Source organism: Boleophthalmus pectinirostris, unplaced genomic scaffold (genome assembly GCF_026225935.1).
Source record: "Boleophthalmus pectinirostris isolate CB_2022bp ecotype Guang Dong unplaced genomic scaffold, ASM2622593v1 HiC_scaffold_20, whole genome shotgun sequence".
Taxonomy (NCBI): domain Eukaryota; kingdom Metazoa; phylum Chordata; class Actinopteri; order Gobiiformes; family Gobiidae; genus Boleophthalmus; species Boleophthalmus pectinirostris.
This window is the reverse complement of record NW_026571153.1, coordinates 24,399,416-24,417,597: the sequence shown is the minus strand read 5'-3', so window position 1 is coordinate 24,417,597 and position 18,182 is coordinate 24,399,416. Positions and strand designations below refer to the sequence as shown.

At 44.0% G+C, this 18,182-nt stretch overlaps 1 protein-coding gene across 1 annotated transcript; it reads left to right on the top strand.

Annotated features, from left to right (window-relative positions):
• The first annotated feature begins 10,027 nt into the window (after positions 1-10,027).
• LOC110158291 (testisin-like) lies at positions 10,028-17,133 on the top strand. Its single transcript, XM_020922746.2, has 3 exons — positions 10,028-10,273; positions 12,276-12,415; positions 15,276-17,133. Exons 1-3 carry the CDS (start codon positions 10,141-10,143, stop codon positions 15,615-15,617), a joined length of 615 nt encoding a protein of 204 aa, XP_020778405.2. The 5' UTR covers positions 10,028-10,140; the 3' UTR covers positions 15,618-17,133.
• Positions 17,134-18,182: the final 1,049 nt, after the last annotated feature.

Sequence of the window (18,182 nt, the reverse complement as noted above, 5' to 3'; positions counted from 1 at the left end):
TCCATCTTTTAAATAAAGTCTTTTCCACTGTGACCAGTAGGCCTTAGTGGCTGGGCTGCAGGCGGATATGGTGGCCCAGGATGGACGGTTCCCCCCACTGTCTACCCACTGCCAAACTGGTGCAATGTCTGGGTCAGTCTTTTGAGCAGTGCTCAGTTGCTCTAATGTCCAGCCCTGAAACAGACTAGGTTGTAGAGAGCCGCCCACTCTGTGAATACGGGGACGTGTGTCAACTCTGTTATGAGTGTCTCCTACCCCCACTATAGGAAACTCAGGCTCAGACCCCACCACCCCCACTAGAGTCTGCCGTATGATGGATGGGACAACTTCCGAAAACCCAAATGGGTCACACTGCACCGCCTTGTCCTGGCACAGGTTGCCACTCTCCGGGTCTTGTATTGTGCAAGGGCAGGACTCACGGCATGGCCGCCTAGACAGTGCGTCTGCATTTTGGTGGATCTTGCCTGGGCGATGGACAACGGTAAAGTCATATTCGGCCAGTTTCTCTAACCAGCGTGCCAACTGACCCTCGGGTTCTCTAAGGCGAGTCAGCCAGCGCAGACTGCTGTGATCAGTGCGAACTGTGAAGGAACGACCCAGTAAATACTGTCTAAAATGAGAAGTGAAATCTACCACTGCTAAAAGTTCTCTACGAGTGGTACAGTAGTTTTGTTCTACCACCGACAACCGCCTGCTCCCATAGGCTAACACTCTCTCCACACCCGCTTGCACCTGGGAGAGGACAGCCCCAATCCCGCAGTCACTAGCGTCAGTGTCCAGAAACATTTCCCCTCTATCAAGGGGGTAGCCTAGGATAGGTGCAGATGTCAGCAGTCTCTTCAGTTCAGTGAATGCTCGCTGGCATGAGGTAGTCCAGTTAAAGCGAGCATATTTCTTAGTCAGTTCATGTAGGGGCTGGGCTATGGTCGCAAAGTCCGGAACAAAGCGCCTGTAGTAGGAAGCTAAACCTACAAACTGTCTAACTTCAGTCACGTTTTTAGGTGTAGGCCAGTCCCTCACTCTCTCAGTCTTTTGGGGGTCAGTGGCAATGCCATTGGCAGAAACAATATGTCCCAAGTAGGCCACCTCCTCCCGAAACAAACAGCACTTTGACGGTTTAAGTTTAAGGTTTGCCTGCCTCAGTCGAGTGAAAACCTGCTCTAACCGCTCCAACATCTGTGAGGTGTCTCGCCCCAGGACCACTATGTCATCTAAATACACTAGACAAGTCTCCCACTGCAGTCCCACCAACACCCGGTCCATAAGTCTTTGGAAGGTCGCCGGAGCATTACACAGTCCAAAGGGCATCACGTTCCATTCAAAAAGGCCCTTACGTGTACAGAAGGCAGCTGCTTTGCGGGCCCTGGGCGTTATCTCGACCTGCCAGTACCCTGAAGTCAAGTCGAGTGTACTAAAGTACCTGGCAGTGGACAGAGTGTCGAGGGTGTCCTGGATGCGCGGGAGTGGGTATGCGTCCTTAATGGTCCTTTCATTCAAAGGCCTGTAGTCCACGCACAGCCGAGGGGTCTGGTCCTTCTTCTTCACCATCACGATAGGTGCAGCCCAACTACTGTTGCTAGGCTGTGCCACCCCTGCATCGAGGCTCTGCTGAAGTTGCTGATCGGCAGCAGACTGTTTCTCGGTGGCCATTCTGCGTGGAGGCTGCTTAACAGGGGGCCCCGGCGTTGTCTGGATGTCATGCTGCACGATGCTGGTGCGGCCGAGATCAGTGGGACCGGTGGAGAAGACATCCCCATATGACTGCAGTAGCAGGGCGAGCTGGTGGCGATCCCTCTCCGTCAGGCTGGAGCAGCTTTCAGCATACAGCACCTGTAAATGGGAAGGGACAGAAACAGAGTTAAGTGGCCCCGGCTCAGACGGGCACATGGAAGGTGGAGACTCCAGGGTGCCCACCACCTCAGCTGGCTGGAGAATGCCTGCCACCGCCCCTCTCTTCAAGGTAACAGGTACAGACCCAGGGTTGAAGACTCGGATGGGGATGCCCTTGGAGCCCTGGGGGTGGACGACAGCATGGGCCACCAAAACACAGTGTCTTTCGATGAAGCTCTTGGTGGGGCTGAGCAACATATCCCCACAGGAATTAGGGCGGAGACGTGAGAAACCGGGCACCACATATTCCCGGCCAGGTTCCAGGACAGTAGTGCGGGAGAGACGGACCACATGGGTGGTTGCAGGTAGGCAGCTGGGGTCATAACGTGGGACCTTCTCATTGAAAAGGGTGATCTCTCGGCGGCCAGTCCAGGCAAGCGTGCAACTGCCGCAGGAAGGGGTGTCCCAGGATTACCTCGGTGCTTTCAGACGTGTCAGCCATGATGAAGCTCACATCAGCTTGTCTCCCTCCCACGAGCACTGGCAGCATGACTTCACCAAGGACGGCTAAACCCTCTGGACCTATTCCCTGGAGGACCTTAGCAACAGATGGCTGTACAGGGGGCCTGAACTGCACTGGGAGAGAGTTGAAATGGTGCAGGGGCAGCACATTTCTTCTGGCCCCAGAGTCCAACAGTGCACAAATTCTTAATCCATGTATCATTATCTGTACACACATGTCTTCTTCTTGGCCTTTATTACAAACAACAACTGCACTAGTGTCCGGCGTGGGGTTCAACACATAACTCACTTGCTTTTGTTGATGCTGGCGTGGAGAGGGGCACTGCTTCTGTATGTGGCCCACTCCTGAGCAGTTGTGGCAAACAATCTCACCTGCAGTGACTTTGCTTTTATTTGGGCGCGGCTGGTGAGACCTCAGTTTTCCCCGTTGGAGGGAAGGGGTTATCGGAGTGCACCTCGGGTTGTCACAGTCCAAAGTAGGCATATCCTCAAACACTATAGCAGTTCTTGCCGCCGAACCCCGGGGCCCAAAACCCGCACGCATCATTTGAGTTACAGCTCTGGCAGCTCTCTTAGTGGTCTCATGCCGGTGTGCAATGTCATACGCCTTGGACAGGGTGCCTGGCCTCTCCTCTAGGAGCTTTTGGACAATGTCGGCGTCGGTCATCGCGTTTGTGAAAATCTCAACAGCTATACTATCTTGTTCTAGTTCGGTGCGGTCGCCATATACAATGGCGACCTTTTCGTATATGTCATCCCGGAGGTTATGCAGAGCTTCGCCTGGTTTCCGGACTCTCTGCCGCAGCTCGATCCCGATGGCAGCTGCGTGCTCAGAGTGAGGCCCATAAGCAGCATTAACCTCCTTTAATATGCGTTCGTAGCTCCAGCCTGCAGACTTCGGGTTTTTGTGAATAATAGCACCAGCTGCGCCTGTTAAACTGAACCTGAGTTGAATAGCCTTCGTTTCGTGTGACCAGTAATTTGCTCGGGCACATGTTTCAAAGTGGTAGATGAAATCTTTCCATGAGCCTGATCCATCAAAAAGTCCTGGCCGCAGAGTCGGAATTCTCTCTTTGGCCCCATAACACTCCTCTTCACTGCTGTCGGTGGAGTCGCCCAGCACCCAGCGTGATGAGTGGCGGTGCTGTACTGACTTTGACCGCCTAGGACCGGGCCAGTCCTCACCCCATTGTTGCGCACTTACGGGTGGCTGCCTTGTGGTTGGAAGCGGTGCACGGGTACAATCTGGAGCTGTCGGATTATCTGGGCTCTGCTGGAAAGAGTGCGGTGTCTTATGCGCTTGGGTAGTGGCACTGGGTGTCAAACGTTGCATGTACGGCAAGGAGGTCTGAAAAATGTCATCGTTATCTGCATCAAAAATGGGTACAAACGGTGTTGACGTCACCCTCTCTTGGTGGTGTACAATCCTAACTCGACTCTCGGGCGAGTACACTGGCGCAATAAAGGGGTTTGTGTGTGCCGATGGCGGCGTAAGATGCCATGCTTGTTGTGTTACCCCGCTGCGGTGCTCATTCTGTGCGGCTGTCGTTAGCTTCATGCTAGTTAAAAACGGGTTGGTCTTGTTACCATTCACATCTCCTCTAGCTTGACTCAAAGTGGCCCTAGCAGCCTCGGTCATTTCTAGCCAGAAAGGATTTGTGCTCACATCATGTTCTGCTATACTTAACAGTCTCTTATCGTTCGCATTGTCATTACCACGGTAAACCGGCGCCGCCATTATCTTTCGGGTCTTTCGGGTGCCGCCGTTTTTCCTCGTCGTGGTCCCTGAAGTTTCTCCAATCTTTACAAAAGCTGGATCCCGGACGAGCCCCCAGTGTTACTTTCTTCCCCTGCCCAGTAATCTCCTAACCGTGGTACAGAGGCTGAACAGGCATTTGACTCGTTAGCAACACGAAATTTATTTTACAAATTTAAACAGGAGCGGCAAAAATACAGTGGCCGTGCTGTCTGGCGGCCGCAACAGAAGAGGGCGCCTCGCGCCAAGACACAGAACAAAACAGTCCAGAGCTACCCACAACACCTTGCTCTTAAAGGGACCAGCCAGGCTGGTAACAGCACCAAAGTTGGTCATTTGGTGCGGATTCAAGCGAACCGAGACCACCTCTTTTTTGCGGTCTCGGTCCGCTTGATTTGGTTCGGGTCCGAGTCCGATTGACGCTTTCACACCAACGCAAACGAACCGAACTAACCACTTTTGGTTCGAATGGACCATTTGGTGCGCACCAAATACTGTCGGTGTGAAAACACCCTAAGACTAAGTGCATGAAAACACATCCTCCACCAGAAAAGTTACATAGTTAATACTAACTTTGTTAGTGGCGAGGGCCAATGAAAAGGAAACAACTATAATTATACTGATAGCTCTGAAAAATGGACTGTGCAAAATCCCAGGCTGATTTTATCAATCTTCCTGTTGACCGAGATAGAGGATTGTAATGAGTCCCTGGGGTGTATAGTACTGGAAATCCTGCATGATTTCAACCAGCTGAAACAAGAGCGGGAAAGTACAAATATTTGGAACATGTTTTTATTGGCCCTCGCCACTAACAAAGTTAGGGGTGAGGGGTATTGTTCTTCGTCGGTTTCTTTATTATTATTCCCTTTCCGAAATTCGGGACAGTGATAGAGAACAATGAGACAAGCCAAAAGATGAATTGGAGCATGACCCTATGACGAACAGGAAGTCGGCTATATTGGATCAAACATTCGCCGCCGTTTTGACTTGGGGGTCTACAAAAAGATTCAAGTCCCCGGGGTTTGGTCCAAATGAACTCAAATTTGACATGTCACATCTACAGACATGAACTCACAGAAGTTCCCAAATTTTTTTGGGATACTCCTTACGGTTCGCCCGTAGCACGCCGCCGAAAAACGCCTTCATTTCCTGTTTTTTCGGTGACCTGTCACGGCCACAGGCATTGTCCTAGAGAACTCAAATTCAAATCACAATTGCTTGATCCAGGCCTGAATGTGATGAAATATGAAATTTAATAAAAGTGAACTCTATAGCGCCCCCTACCTTAGACATGAAATGTCAACATTATCGGATTTGTACCAAATTCGGGGCATAAATTCTATGCTTGATTACAAGCAAAAAAGTTCATTACGGACATGATGCATTTTCCACCATTGGCCAGCAGGGGCGCAAAGACTCCCCCAAAAAATAGTTAAAAAATAATTACACACACAGGCTTAGTCCGATCGTGCTGAAATTTGAATCACTAATGCCTGATCATGGCCTGAATATAATACACTATAAAACATATGAAAAATGAACTCTATAGCGCCCCCTAGCATAGACATGAAATTTCTACATTATCGGATTTGTACCCAATTTGGGAATTAAATTCTATGAATGCAAGCAAAAAAGTCTACTACAGACATGATGCATTTTTCATGGTTTGCCAGTAGGGGCGCAAAGAATCCCCCCAAAAATATTTTTAAAATTATTACAGGGACATGCTTAGTTCGATTGTGCTGAAATTTGAATCACTAATGCGGGATATTGGTCTGAATATAATAAACTATAAAACATATGAAAAGTGAACAGTATAGCGCCCCCTACCTTAGACATGAAATGTCAACATTATCGGACTTGGACCAAAGTCGGGGAATAAATTCTTTGCATGATTATAAGCAAAAATGTCTATTACAGTCATGGTGTATTTTTCACGGTTGGCCAGCAGGGGCACAGAGAATCCTCCAAAAAATATTGTAAAAATTATTATATGCACATGACCAAACGATCGCATTTTTGACCCCCTGAACATGGAAGAAAAGTCCCCAAACTGGGGTTCAGATCGATCGGTTTGGCGAAAAATTTGATAAAATGGGCATCGCAACAATGACCCGAGTGACCCGACTCAACAGCGCCACCTAGAATTGGACCCCTATGGGAGTGGGGACAGGCAAAGTTTGTTGCAGGGAAACGAAATTCGGGACAGTGATAGAGAACAATGAGACAAACCAAAAGATGAATTGGAGCATGACCCTATGACGAACAGGAAGTTGGCCATATTGGATCAAACATTCGCCGCCGTTTGACTTAGGTGTCTACAAAAAGATTCAAGTCCCCGGGGTTTGGTCCAAATGAGCTCAGATTTGACATGTCACATCTACAGACATAAACTCACAGAAGTTGCCAATTTTTTTTGGAATACTCCTTAAATGTTGTATAGAGGATTTTCCAAGGAACGAGAAATCCAGCGACTGTTTGTCCTTTTTCAAATGTTGCGCATGCGTGAAACCACCCCCCCTCCCCTACAGCTCCCTACGTAGAAACGCCTTCTCCCGCCTCCTCCTTACACCAGAAACAGGTTTGTTTACAGCCGGTGAACTGCACATGACTTGTAAACAACTAACTACAGTGTTGGTTAGGCAAGGCGGAGAAGTGAGGAGCGGGGGGAGCGGGTGTGCGGACATTTCGTTCGCGGACGAGAAGTGAGGAGCAGGGAGAGGAGAGAGGAGAGAGGAGAGGGGAGCGGTGCGCGGAGATTCCGTGCCCGGAGAAGTGAGGAGCAGGGAGAAGAGCGGAGAGGGAGAGAGGAGAGAGAGTCCCGGAGAAGTGAGGAGCAGGGGGAAGAGCGGATCGGGCAGCGGGGACAGGAGCAGGAAAGGGGTGCAGAGAAGGTTGCGCGGAGATTCCGTGCGAATGAACAAGCTACAACACGCAGCAGCAAGCGGACTCTTTCTTTGCCTTGAAAATTACGTTTTCAGACATAGGATATCGCTTTCGTGTCCTGAAAAACGTTTGACTAGCTCTTGGAAATAAAGTACGTTTTCATAATAAGCAGAAGTTTCCTGTCCAGGAGTAATTTGTGGACCAGTGCGTCAGTCTTTAGACCCTGCGTCTGCTTCAGTTGCGCCATCGCTGGAATGAATCTTCAAGAATCACCTTAGTTTGGCTTCGCTGCTTTTCCCCTTGTCTTCTTCTTTCAGCGACCTCAAAAACGGACTTTCTTTTGTGGCGAACTGCTCCTGGATTCTTGTCTGCCATTGCAACAAACTTTGTGCGAACTGCGAGGAAGATATAGGTCAAAAAAAGCTGCTAAGAACTGTTGCGTTGGTGGAGTAAACAGCGTCTGTGCGGCTTGCGTCTGTGGACTGCGTGACAGGCGTACGTAAACCACGTACCGGCGGCGCGCAGGCAAGTCAGTTATGCTAGAAACGTAGGGAGTTTGATTGACAGCCTGTCAGCTAACAGATAACGAGGCAGTGTCATTATCTATTGGCAAATATTTAGCCCCACCACGTCCAGAGTTGATGAATTTTTATTCTCTTTTTCTTGGTCATCATAATTACAAGGCTACTGCATCTCTATAATGCTATCATTGACAACTTGAAACAAAAAAAAAAATCCTCCATACAACCTTTAAATTCTATGCATGATTATAAGCAAAAATGTCTATTACAGTCATGGTGTATTTTTCACGGTTGGCCAGCAGGGGCACAGAGAATCCTCCAAAAAATATTGTAAAAATTATTATATGCACATGTTTTGTCCGATTGTGATGACATTTCTATCAGTTATACACTGCATGACCCTTATTCCATTGATATGTCAAATACAGTTATCAGGGATACAGCGCCACCTATATGAATGCACACAATTTACTATTGTGTGACATAAAATTAGTTTTACGTTCATTTGTAAAACTTTGCCAAAACATTCACTGACGTACTCCTCATCATAAAAGTCAGTAAGACCTATGCCCTAGTTTTACACTTTGGCCTCTAGAATAATTTCACTTCTGAGAAATTTAAAGGCACACTATGTAAATTTTCTGGTGGAGGATGTGTTTTCATGCACTTGTGTGACAGTGCTCTTGACCATTAAAGTCACGTGACCTGTGGCTTAGTGTCTACAGTTTGTCTCTAGAATCATTCACTTTATCCAATTTTAAAGGTACACTATGTCATTTTTCTGGTGGACGAGCTGTTGGCCTCAGGAGCTGTCGGGAAGAGAGAGCGGTGTGCCGGGGCGGTCGCGAGTCCCCGGCGTTCGCCGGGGGGGCGGTGCGTGCCCGGGGCGAGGGCCACCATCGCCGCGCGCGGCTTTAATTTTTATTTAATTTGTTTTTTACTGTACTTTTTTTTTGTGGGAGTGAGGGAAGTTAGGGAAGTTTTTTTTTTTAATGTTGAAAATGCTAAAACTATAGAAATGATTCAAGTGTGTTCATATTGGTCACACTTTATTCCTAAACTACTGTACTTGATTATTAGTGAGCATTGTGCTTTCTGTGTGGACTTTGCATGTTTTCCTCAAACATGATTCTATGATTGTCTAGCTAAGGTTTTCCAGCCCAAACCTGTCTCAGATCTGGAGATGAGTCCCAGTGCTCCTGACAGGTTTAACCCAGAGACATCAAAAAATGGGTCTAATGCAGATTTAACCCAGAGGCACTGAAGAATTGATAAAATGCAGACTTAACCCAGAGACACTGAAAAATGGGGCAAATGCAGGTTTAAACCAGAGACACTAAAAAAAGGGGTGACATGCTGGTTTAATCCAGAGACACTGAAGAATTGATAAAATGCAGACTTAACCCAGAGACCCTAAAGGATGGGTCAAATGCAGGTTTAACCACCGGACACTGAACAAAGGGTCAAATGCAGGTTTAATCCAGAGACACTGAAGAATGGGTCAAATACAGAGGGCATGTTAACTACAGGGACAAATAAGTAGTCTACCTTATAAGCCCCTTTTGTGGTGGAGGATTTATCTTCTGCTTGTTTGAAATATTCCACAGTCTGGCATTAAACATATATATCTTGCATATAAAGTAGGAAAAAAAACTGAGGCACGTGCGTTGTGCGTTGTGTGTTGTGTGTGTTGCGTTTTGTCAGCGTGTGGACAGGCGGAACTGCGTCCCCGGATCGTGGGCGGGGCCGAGGCCTCTCCCGGGTCCTGGCCCTGGATCATCAGTCTGAGCTCCAGTAACAAATATCACCAGCACTTCTGTGGAGGGTCTCTGATCAGTGAAGAGTGGGTCCTGACTGCCGCACACTGCATGATCCCCCCGGGTGAGTGAGACACACAGGGAGAGGGGGTGTGAAGGTATGAATCTGGTGAGTGTTGGGAGCTGGTGCCGGTGGAGGTGCCGGTGGAGGTGCTGGATCTGGTGCGGCTCCAGATCAGTTCAGTTGGATTCTATTTTTTCCAGACACCGGAGAGACCGCAGTCCTTTTCCATTAATAAATAAATAGTTATCGCAGGAACACGTGGTCACACAGTCTCACATGTGCAGCCAGCACAGCAGAGTCTGGTCCTGGAGTGAGTGTGACATAAGCCCACACCCACATGGAGCTGCAGCTGAACTGGGTACAGCCTGAGCGAAGCATTATGACTAGATTTCACATTCCTTTGCTTAGCTGTGAAAAAACAGTATGAAACTTCAATGTGTGCTCTGGCAGTGTCACTGGCTTGACTATTGTTTCACAGTTTCACTCAAAAACTAACAAACTAAAAACAGAAACTTGGAAGAGTCTAGAGCTATTGTTTCATAACAGAGTGAGATCTTCAGCTCTCTGGACTCCACAGGAAGTGAGAGGAGCATAGTTTAATAGTTCTCAGATGCTTTTGCGTGTGTCTCTGATGGCTCTGGTCTAATGGCTCCATTCTTCTCCTGTTTCTAAGCACAGAAAACATCACAGTTGTGTATTTGGGGCACCACTCAGAGGAGAACCCGTTGGCAGAAGAAACCAGGGAGGTGGACAAGGATAGAGTGTCACCCACTGTATAACCTCACCGGGAAGGGTGAGCACGACATGTGTCTGCTGCATCTCTCTGCTCCAGTGATCTTCAAACCCCACATCCAGCCCCTGTGCCTGGGCGCCCACGGCAGCCGCTTCCCCTCAGGTTTCCCCTCCTGGGTCGCAGGCTGGGGAGCGCTGAACGAGAGTGAGTACAAACATACACATTATTATACACTACAAAAACTAAATCTTGCCAAGTTAAAATGACTTGAATTAAAGGTGTACTGTGTAACTTTTTGTTTGGGGTTCTGTCATCTTGTTGTTTCTATGGATATGCCATTTCTCTGTCTGGAATGTTCCACAGTATGAGATTACATAGTTTTAACTTATATTTATTCAATTACAGGTGGTTTTATAGCTCAAAAATACCTAAAAAAAAAAAAAAACAGGAATGAGTGAGTGAGGTTGCCTCTCCACAGATCTGAGCTGAGATGTGGTCTGGTTTGGTCTCCATGGTGATAGGAAGGTTTAATATCGTACTGTGAAACTTTCCAGACAAAGCACTAGCATCTCCATGGAGAAAATCATATGATGGACCCTCCACCAAAAAAGCTGCATGATGCACCTTTAACAACATGAACAAGACTTTTTCCATTGGTAGATCATTTTACTTGTCGAGTCTAGTCAAATAAAGTTACATCTTCTTAATTGGAGATATTAGAATTTACTTAGTTATTACTTTTTGCAGTGTACAGCATAGTTTAAATATAAATGGACATAGCTAACTTGCTAGCCACTGCTGTCCAAATAGGAAGTGATCATGGGGACGCTTGTGGCTCCAACTGATTTTACATAGAAAAATTGCCCGCCCCTCTCTCTGTAACTGCTGCACTCAGCCTCCTCATTTTGGTGTTAAAACGTTTGTCTTAACTCACTCTACATGATCCTGGGATTTTTATTTGGCTATTTTGAACAGAAATAAATTCCTATTCCTAATATGCAACTGGCTCCAAATTCGTTCCTATTTACTGCCAACCTCAGTGAGCTTCATTTGACTGGAGCCGAATGCTATGGTGATGTCACACTCCCTTAGTCCACATTTTTACACAGTTAGTCATAAAGTCATTTCATTTTCAGATGTCATTGCTATACCAGGAATAGCAAAAGAAATATTTGATTCTGTCAACTGGACAGAAGTTTTTGTGTGTGTGTGTGTTTGTGTGTGTGTGTGTGTGTGTGTGTGTGTGTGTGTGTGTGTGTGTGTGGGTTCATCCAATCAGCTTCTTCAGTTCCTAAAAAACACATGTCCAGTTGACAGAATTGGATTGAAAGGCATCATGGAGGCTGGCCAGCTTCGTGCTAACTAATATCAACAATGTGGCTGTTTCAAGTCCAAAAGGCACATTTAAAGAGCAGTGTTTGGCAAAATGCTTTAAAAACTTTAAAGTTTCAGAAACGGGTGTCATATAATTTCTTGCGGCCATTAGTTATCTCATAGCTGAAAAAGCCCTGAGCAAGCTTTCAAACAGTAAAGTAAATGAATGAGAAATTTACTTCTGGAACTGCAGGTGGACAGTGATCTCTGTATTGTCTCTGTGTGAAGGTGAAGAGAGAGACACTGGACTCTGATCTCTGTATTGTCTCTGTATGTGAAGGTGAAGAGAGAGACACTGGACTCTGATCTCTGTATTGTCTCTATGTGAAGGTGAAGAGAGAGACACTGGACTCTGATCTCTGTATTGTCTCTATGTGAAGGTGAAGAGAGAGACACTGGGCTCTGATCTCTGTATTGTCTCTATGTGAAGGTGAAGAGAGAGACACTGGGCTCTGATCTCTGTATTGTCTCTGTGTGTGAAGGTGAAGAGAGAGACACTGGGCTCTGATCTCTGTATTGTCTCTATGTGAAGGTGAAGAGAGAGACACTGGACTCTGATCTCTGTATTGTCTCTATGTGAAGGTGAAGAGAGAGACACTGGGCTCTGATCTCTGTATTGTCTCTATGTGAAGGTGAAGAGAGAGACACTGGACTCTGATCTCTGTATTGTCTCTATGTGAAGGTGAAGAGAGAGACACTGGACTCTGATCTCTGTATTGTCTCTATGTGAAGGTGAAGAGAGAGACACTGGACTCTGATCTCTGTATTGTCTGTGTGTGAAGGTGAAGAGAGAGACACTGGACTCTGATCTCTGTATTGTCTGTGTGTGAAGGTGGATACTCTCCTGACTCGCTGCAGGAGGTGGAGCTTCCCATCGTGGGGTTGAACGAGTGCAGGTGCCTGAACGAAGTGTATGTCCCAGAGAAGACCATCTGTGCTGGACGCAGAGAGGGAGGAGTGGACTCTTGTTTTGTGAGTCTAGAATCACACAGGAAATCGAATCAAATAGTTTCCATAAAGTTCTTATATTACGCTATTTTCTGATCTCTGTTATAATTAGGGGTGTCAAATTATCGCGTTAATTGCGATTAATTAATTACAGTCATATTTAGCGCGTTATGTTTTTTAATCGCGTTAATCTCATTTTTAATCTCTAACTTTACTGTTTATGTATGCGAGTTGCTTTATTATAAAACCTGTCTTTATGTGTTGTTGGGACAACATACACACACACACACACACACAAAAAACACATTTATAAATTTTTTTATTTCGGTAATTCCACTCATTGTCGGAAACCCACACAAAACGCGCGCAGTAAGAGCGATGTAAACGTTATATTAATGTTTGCGGCGTCAGTCGCACAATGGACGAGGTCGTAGAGCCAGTAGAACAGAGGCAGCAGTGCACAGGTAAAAACACATTCGTGTCTTGGAAATTATTCTCCTGACGTGAAATATAAAAGAAAATAACAAATATAAAATCGCCTACAAATTAAATGTCACTGGTGAAAACAACCTGCATAGACTCATGATGTCTGCACTACTGTCCTATAGTGACCTGCCACATGAGGGGACACACACACACAAAACAACACAAACACAAACAAACACACACCTTCATCATCGTCATTAACCTGAGAACGCGCGGACCACGTTTCCTTCCGTAGACACTGCGTGGACACCGACGTGCTCCCGTGAGCCTCGTGTGAACCGTGTTTTCTCGCGTACGCGGCGTAAACCCGCGCTTCCTCCTGTGCGCCTCTAAACCAGAACTAACACCAAGACTAAAACCAGGACTAATCCAGTCCAGGACTAAACCAGGACTAAACCAGAACTAAAACCAGGTCTAAACCAGGACTAAACCAGGTCTAAACCAGCACTAAACCAGAAATAACACCAGGACTAAAACCAGGATTAATCCATTCCAGGACTAATCTAGGACTAAAGCAGGTCTAAACCAGGACTAAAACAAGGACTAAAACCAGTGATCTCATATATAAAGCATTTCTCTATCAATAATATTTTTAATATGGTTAAGGAAAGACTGGACTTTTTATTGTCTTTAAGTAGACAAAAGTTATTATGTTCAGATTTCCTCGTCTTTGCTACTTTACAACAAACAGTTTCTTATTCATGGAGACTTGGGCTCAACAGCCAATTTGCGGAGATTTGTTAAACAATAAATGACTTTATAAAGTCACTTTTTTTTGTTCTATATCAGTCTTTTGATCTGCCACAATAATGTAATAATGAATTTAAATGAAAATACCTCAAATTGAAGGCTTTTCTCAGCAATTTTTAGGTGAGATTAAAATTTGATTAATTAGATTAATTAATTACAGATCATAATTAATTAATCTCTCAATTTTTTTAATCGCATGACAGCACTAGTTATAATGTTGTTTACTCATCACAAACAGACCTGGAGTTGTGTTTTGTTTCATTCACACATATTTCACACACAAATCCTGCATATTTAGACTGAGTTCTTCTCTTACACAGAAAACACTCTGTTCCACCTTGTGATATCATGTGGTAATACAGGAAGCGCTCCACTGTGTTTTTAAACTCCATACACTTTCATTGGGATCATTTCAGACCTGGAATTGCCAATAGCATTTATTTATTTATTTGATTGGGAGAGAGTATGTTAATGGACAAACATGACACAACATGAGTGTAAACACACAGATTGATTGTATTGTACAAAGATTGTACATAGATTATAGCCTATGATTAATTTGTGTGTTTGTGTGTGTGTGTTTGTGTTGTGTTGTCCTGTTTTTTGATAAAACATGTTACCCCCTGTCCCAAGACAAATTTCTCCCATGGGAGACAATAAAGGATTATCTTATCTTATCTTATCCATTCGTTGTCCCAAAGGGCTGGGGTCACAGGAGGCCAAACAATAAAATATTGCACACTCCATTCATTGCACAGTTCAAAATATTGCACAGTCCAGTCATTGCACAATTCCTATTATTTTGCAGTCAATTTGGCCACACATTCAATACGTGCAAATGTGTGTCCATAGAAGATCAATTAAAATGTTTGGTTTGACCATAACCTATTTTTAATTTGAGCTCTAAAAGAGCTGTACATAGGGCATTCTCTCAGTGTTAGTGGACTATTCCACAGATTCCCAACTTGGACAGATAATACATTCTGGACTAAAGAGCAAGTCTATTTTAGTTTTTGAATGTGTTGTGATTCTTGCAGGCTGCTCAATAAGTACAGAAAAATTGACAGTGTCCATAATATGTTTTAGCGTTTCTCTGTCCTTTTACAGTCCCAGTTCACACTGAAATCACCAGTCACAATTATTTTATTGGACTTGTTTTGTATAGCATGGTGCTTAAGTAATGCCTGCAATTGTTCATAGAAATTAATTCTTGCTGAAGGAGGACGATACAGACAAATCAAAGTGAAAGTCATGTCTAGAAAGAGAGAGAGAGACTTTCACTGAGACATTCACTATTTCGACCTCGTTAGGTACACTGAGTTGAGAGCATTCCGAGTTTTTTTTACATTCAGCAACACACCCCTCCTTTCCCCGATTCTGTCCTTTCTAAACACCTTGTAATTTGAGAAGACAACACCAGAGTCAGGAGATGAGCTGGTGAGCCAAGTTTCTGATAGTCCTAAAATGTCAGTGTTTGAGTCACTTAATATGCAACTGAACAAAAGGTAACTTGAAAATGACCACTTCATGACATCACAATGTGGAAAAGAGCATTCTGAGCTTTGGAGATGTAGACTAATAATAAAAGATTACTCAAGCATCTCTCTTTTTTTCTCTCTCGTTCTCCATCCCTCCGTCACTCTCTCAGGGTGACTCAGGAGGTCCTCAGGTGGTCCGGATGAACTCGATCTGGGTACAGGTGGGCGTGGTGAGCTTCGGTGAAGGCTGTGCCCGCCCAGAGCGCCCGGGGGTCTATGCCCTGGTGCCCGCATACCAAGAATGGATCAGCCAGGTGGTGGGCACCTCCAGCGCGCCCGGCTTTGTGCTCTTTGACCCCCCGGATGACGACTCCGATGAGGAATATGTCTGCGAATACAAGAACATAGATGATTATTATTATGGGTCTGTGCTGGACAGTGGACCCCAGGTGCTCTGCAGTCCACTCTTTACACTGTTGACTATTGTGTTGTGTGTCAGAATAACATTGTAAATAACTGTGCTAACATTGTAATGGCTCATTTAAAAGTGCACTGTGTAACTTTTCTGGTGGAGGATCTGTGAAATGCTTTTCTGCATGGAGATCTTGTTGTTATTGTTTGGTCTGGGATGTTTCACAGTATGGTACTAAACCTTTCTATCTTCATGGAGACCAAACCAGGTCAAGTTACAGGTCAGATCTGTGGACAGGCAACCCCGCTCACAGTTAGAATGCCTGTTTTTCTAAATATTTTTCAGCTATAAAACTACCTGTAATTTAAAAACATTCCAGGCACAGCAATGACAAGTAGGTGACGGACCCTCAACCAAAAAGTTACATAGGGCACCTTTAAGCTCCACTTTTGTACATAAACAGCAACAAACATAGTAATCATCGAAATACAGAGAGGCCACATAAAGTCTGGCCAGATGTGACAGAGATTTAACTTTCTTTATTTGATTATTTTAATTAAACAACAAACTCAGGAAAAACAGATAATCACAAGTTAAACTCTACAAAACACACTGTATAAAAAGCACAGAGCCTGATTAGTCCTGCATTAATACTTAGAATGATCTCTCTGTATGTTTTATACACGGAGATGCCTGTGAGGTCCCCACTCCAGGACCACACCTTGAGCCAGAACCAAACGTCCAATCAGATTTGTTTATTGAGTGACACGTGAAACGAAAGAAGCTCATTGGTCACCTATCATTTAAAACAAACTTGCATTTTTCACCCCAGATTAAGAGTTTTACTGACCATCCATGTCCCTCGCCTGACCAGCCAGACCCTTCTACATTCTGTTCGAATCCACAAGGGTCTGTAACTGGACCATAGAGCAGGAAAAACCTCTGTCCAAACTTGAGATGATCCAACCACAGCTACACACTAATTTGCATCGCGTGTCTCTGAAACATTCAAAACTAAATATATAACTTCTTTTACCTGAAATAAGTTATAGTTTGGTGCTTCAGTTGTTGATTCTGTGAAAAATATGCTCTGTTTCTCAGTCTTTTTTGTTGATTTTTCTCCTTTTTTATGTTTAAGCAGCCATGTTTGCTGATTATATATTGTGTCAGATAAAATGTGTTTGAAATCTACATGAAATAAAAAACAAAAGAAGGTTCTGAAGTAAACTGAAGTGCAACAGGTTCAAGTTTAAGTGACAGACTTGACTCAAATGTCATCTTATTGTTACTGTTACTGTTTTTCTTAGAATTATTGGTGTTAGATTTCGCTGTGTCCTGAGCAAAGAATAACACAATACCTGTGTTATATCAGATAAACCTCAGGGAGGTGCAGGGTGGGTGGTTTTTATCATGGTTTTAAGATCACATTATTTTTTAATCTGTGTAAAACAGAGCAGAGCTACAATGGACCAGAGCTGTTTAGTCTTAGTTTTGGTCATTTTCATGCTAAAAGGTAAATACTTTTTATTATTATTATTATTATTAAAACCTCAAGTATTTCTTTTAGTTATGAACAGAAGTACATAGGCTTACTATATAGTGAAAGTTTTTTATTTGTTTGCTGTTTTTTCTCTTTATATTTTTTCTGTTAAAAACATGTCTCTTTTAAATAAATAATAAATATCTTATTCTTTTTGTTTCAGACTGCCATTCACAAGGTAATTGACACATACAAGAGCTTTTTCTAGTTCTGGCTTGGTTTGGTGGGATAATACCCGTGGTCAATATTTATCATAGTTTTACATCAGTTAAGTGTCAGTTTGTGGAAAAAAAAAAGTAGAAAAATACAAAAATACAGGAAGTAGCGCTGAGTTCTAAAAACAGAATCCTTTTACCTGTGTCATCACCATGGAAAACTCCATCCAATTTATTCACAAGGAATAACAAAATAAATGTGTTTATCATTTGTTTTTATTAGTCTAATCATAACCATTGTGTACAAAACCTACTTACTAACTTAGGTAAGATTTAATTACCTAAATAATACTTCCTATTAGTCAAAAAGTACCCATATGCACTTTAAAAAGTGAAATGTACAGGGTCCGCAATCTTATTTAGGGTATTTCCATGTCTCCATGGAGATGTTGCATGGTACGGCAAACAAATTATACATCTAGTATTTATTCATTATGGACATTTCTATTGCTCAAAAAACACAGTCATTCTTTCAGTGAACAGAGGTTATTTGTGTAGCCTGTTTGTCTTCCTTGCGATAGATACAATTATACAGATCTATCTAGATTAATCAACACTGAGGAAAATTCTAGACCAGGGGTTGGCAACCCACGGCTCCAGAGCCACACGTAACTCTTTCATACTTCTCTTGTGGCTCCCTGTGACTTTGAAAAATAAATAATGAATGAATAAATAAATATTAATATTAATATTGATATTGATATTAATAGATGTAGATAATAGATGTAGATTATATTATTTATTATTATTATTAATAGATGTAGATAATGTGTAGATAATGCTAGTCTTGTAACATTAAAATAAACTATTTTTGTTGCTCAAAAGGCGTGGTGTGCCACACCTGGCACATATCTGGCAGCCCGGACTTACCGGCACCTGCACCAGCAGCATCATTTATTGAGCTTTTCGA

Excerpts from the sequence above, each read along its gene's own strand:
- LOC110158291 (XM_020922746.2), top strand. The coding sequence starts at position 10,141 with ATGTGTCTGCTGCATCTCTCTGCTCCAGTGATCTTCAAACCCCACATC. Across the intron at positions 10,274-12,275 it reads CTGGGGAGCGCTGAACGAGA|GTGGATACTCTCCTGACTCG; the intron begins GTGAGTACAAAC and ends CTGTGTGTGAAG. Across the intron at positions 12,416-15,275 it reads GAGGAGTGGACTCTTGTTTT|GGTGACTCAGGAGGTCCTCA; the intron begins GTGAGTCTAGAA and ends TCACTCTCTCAG.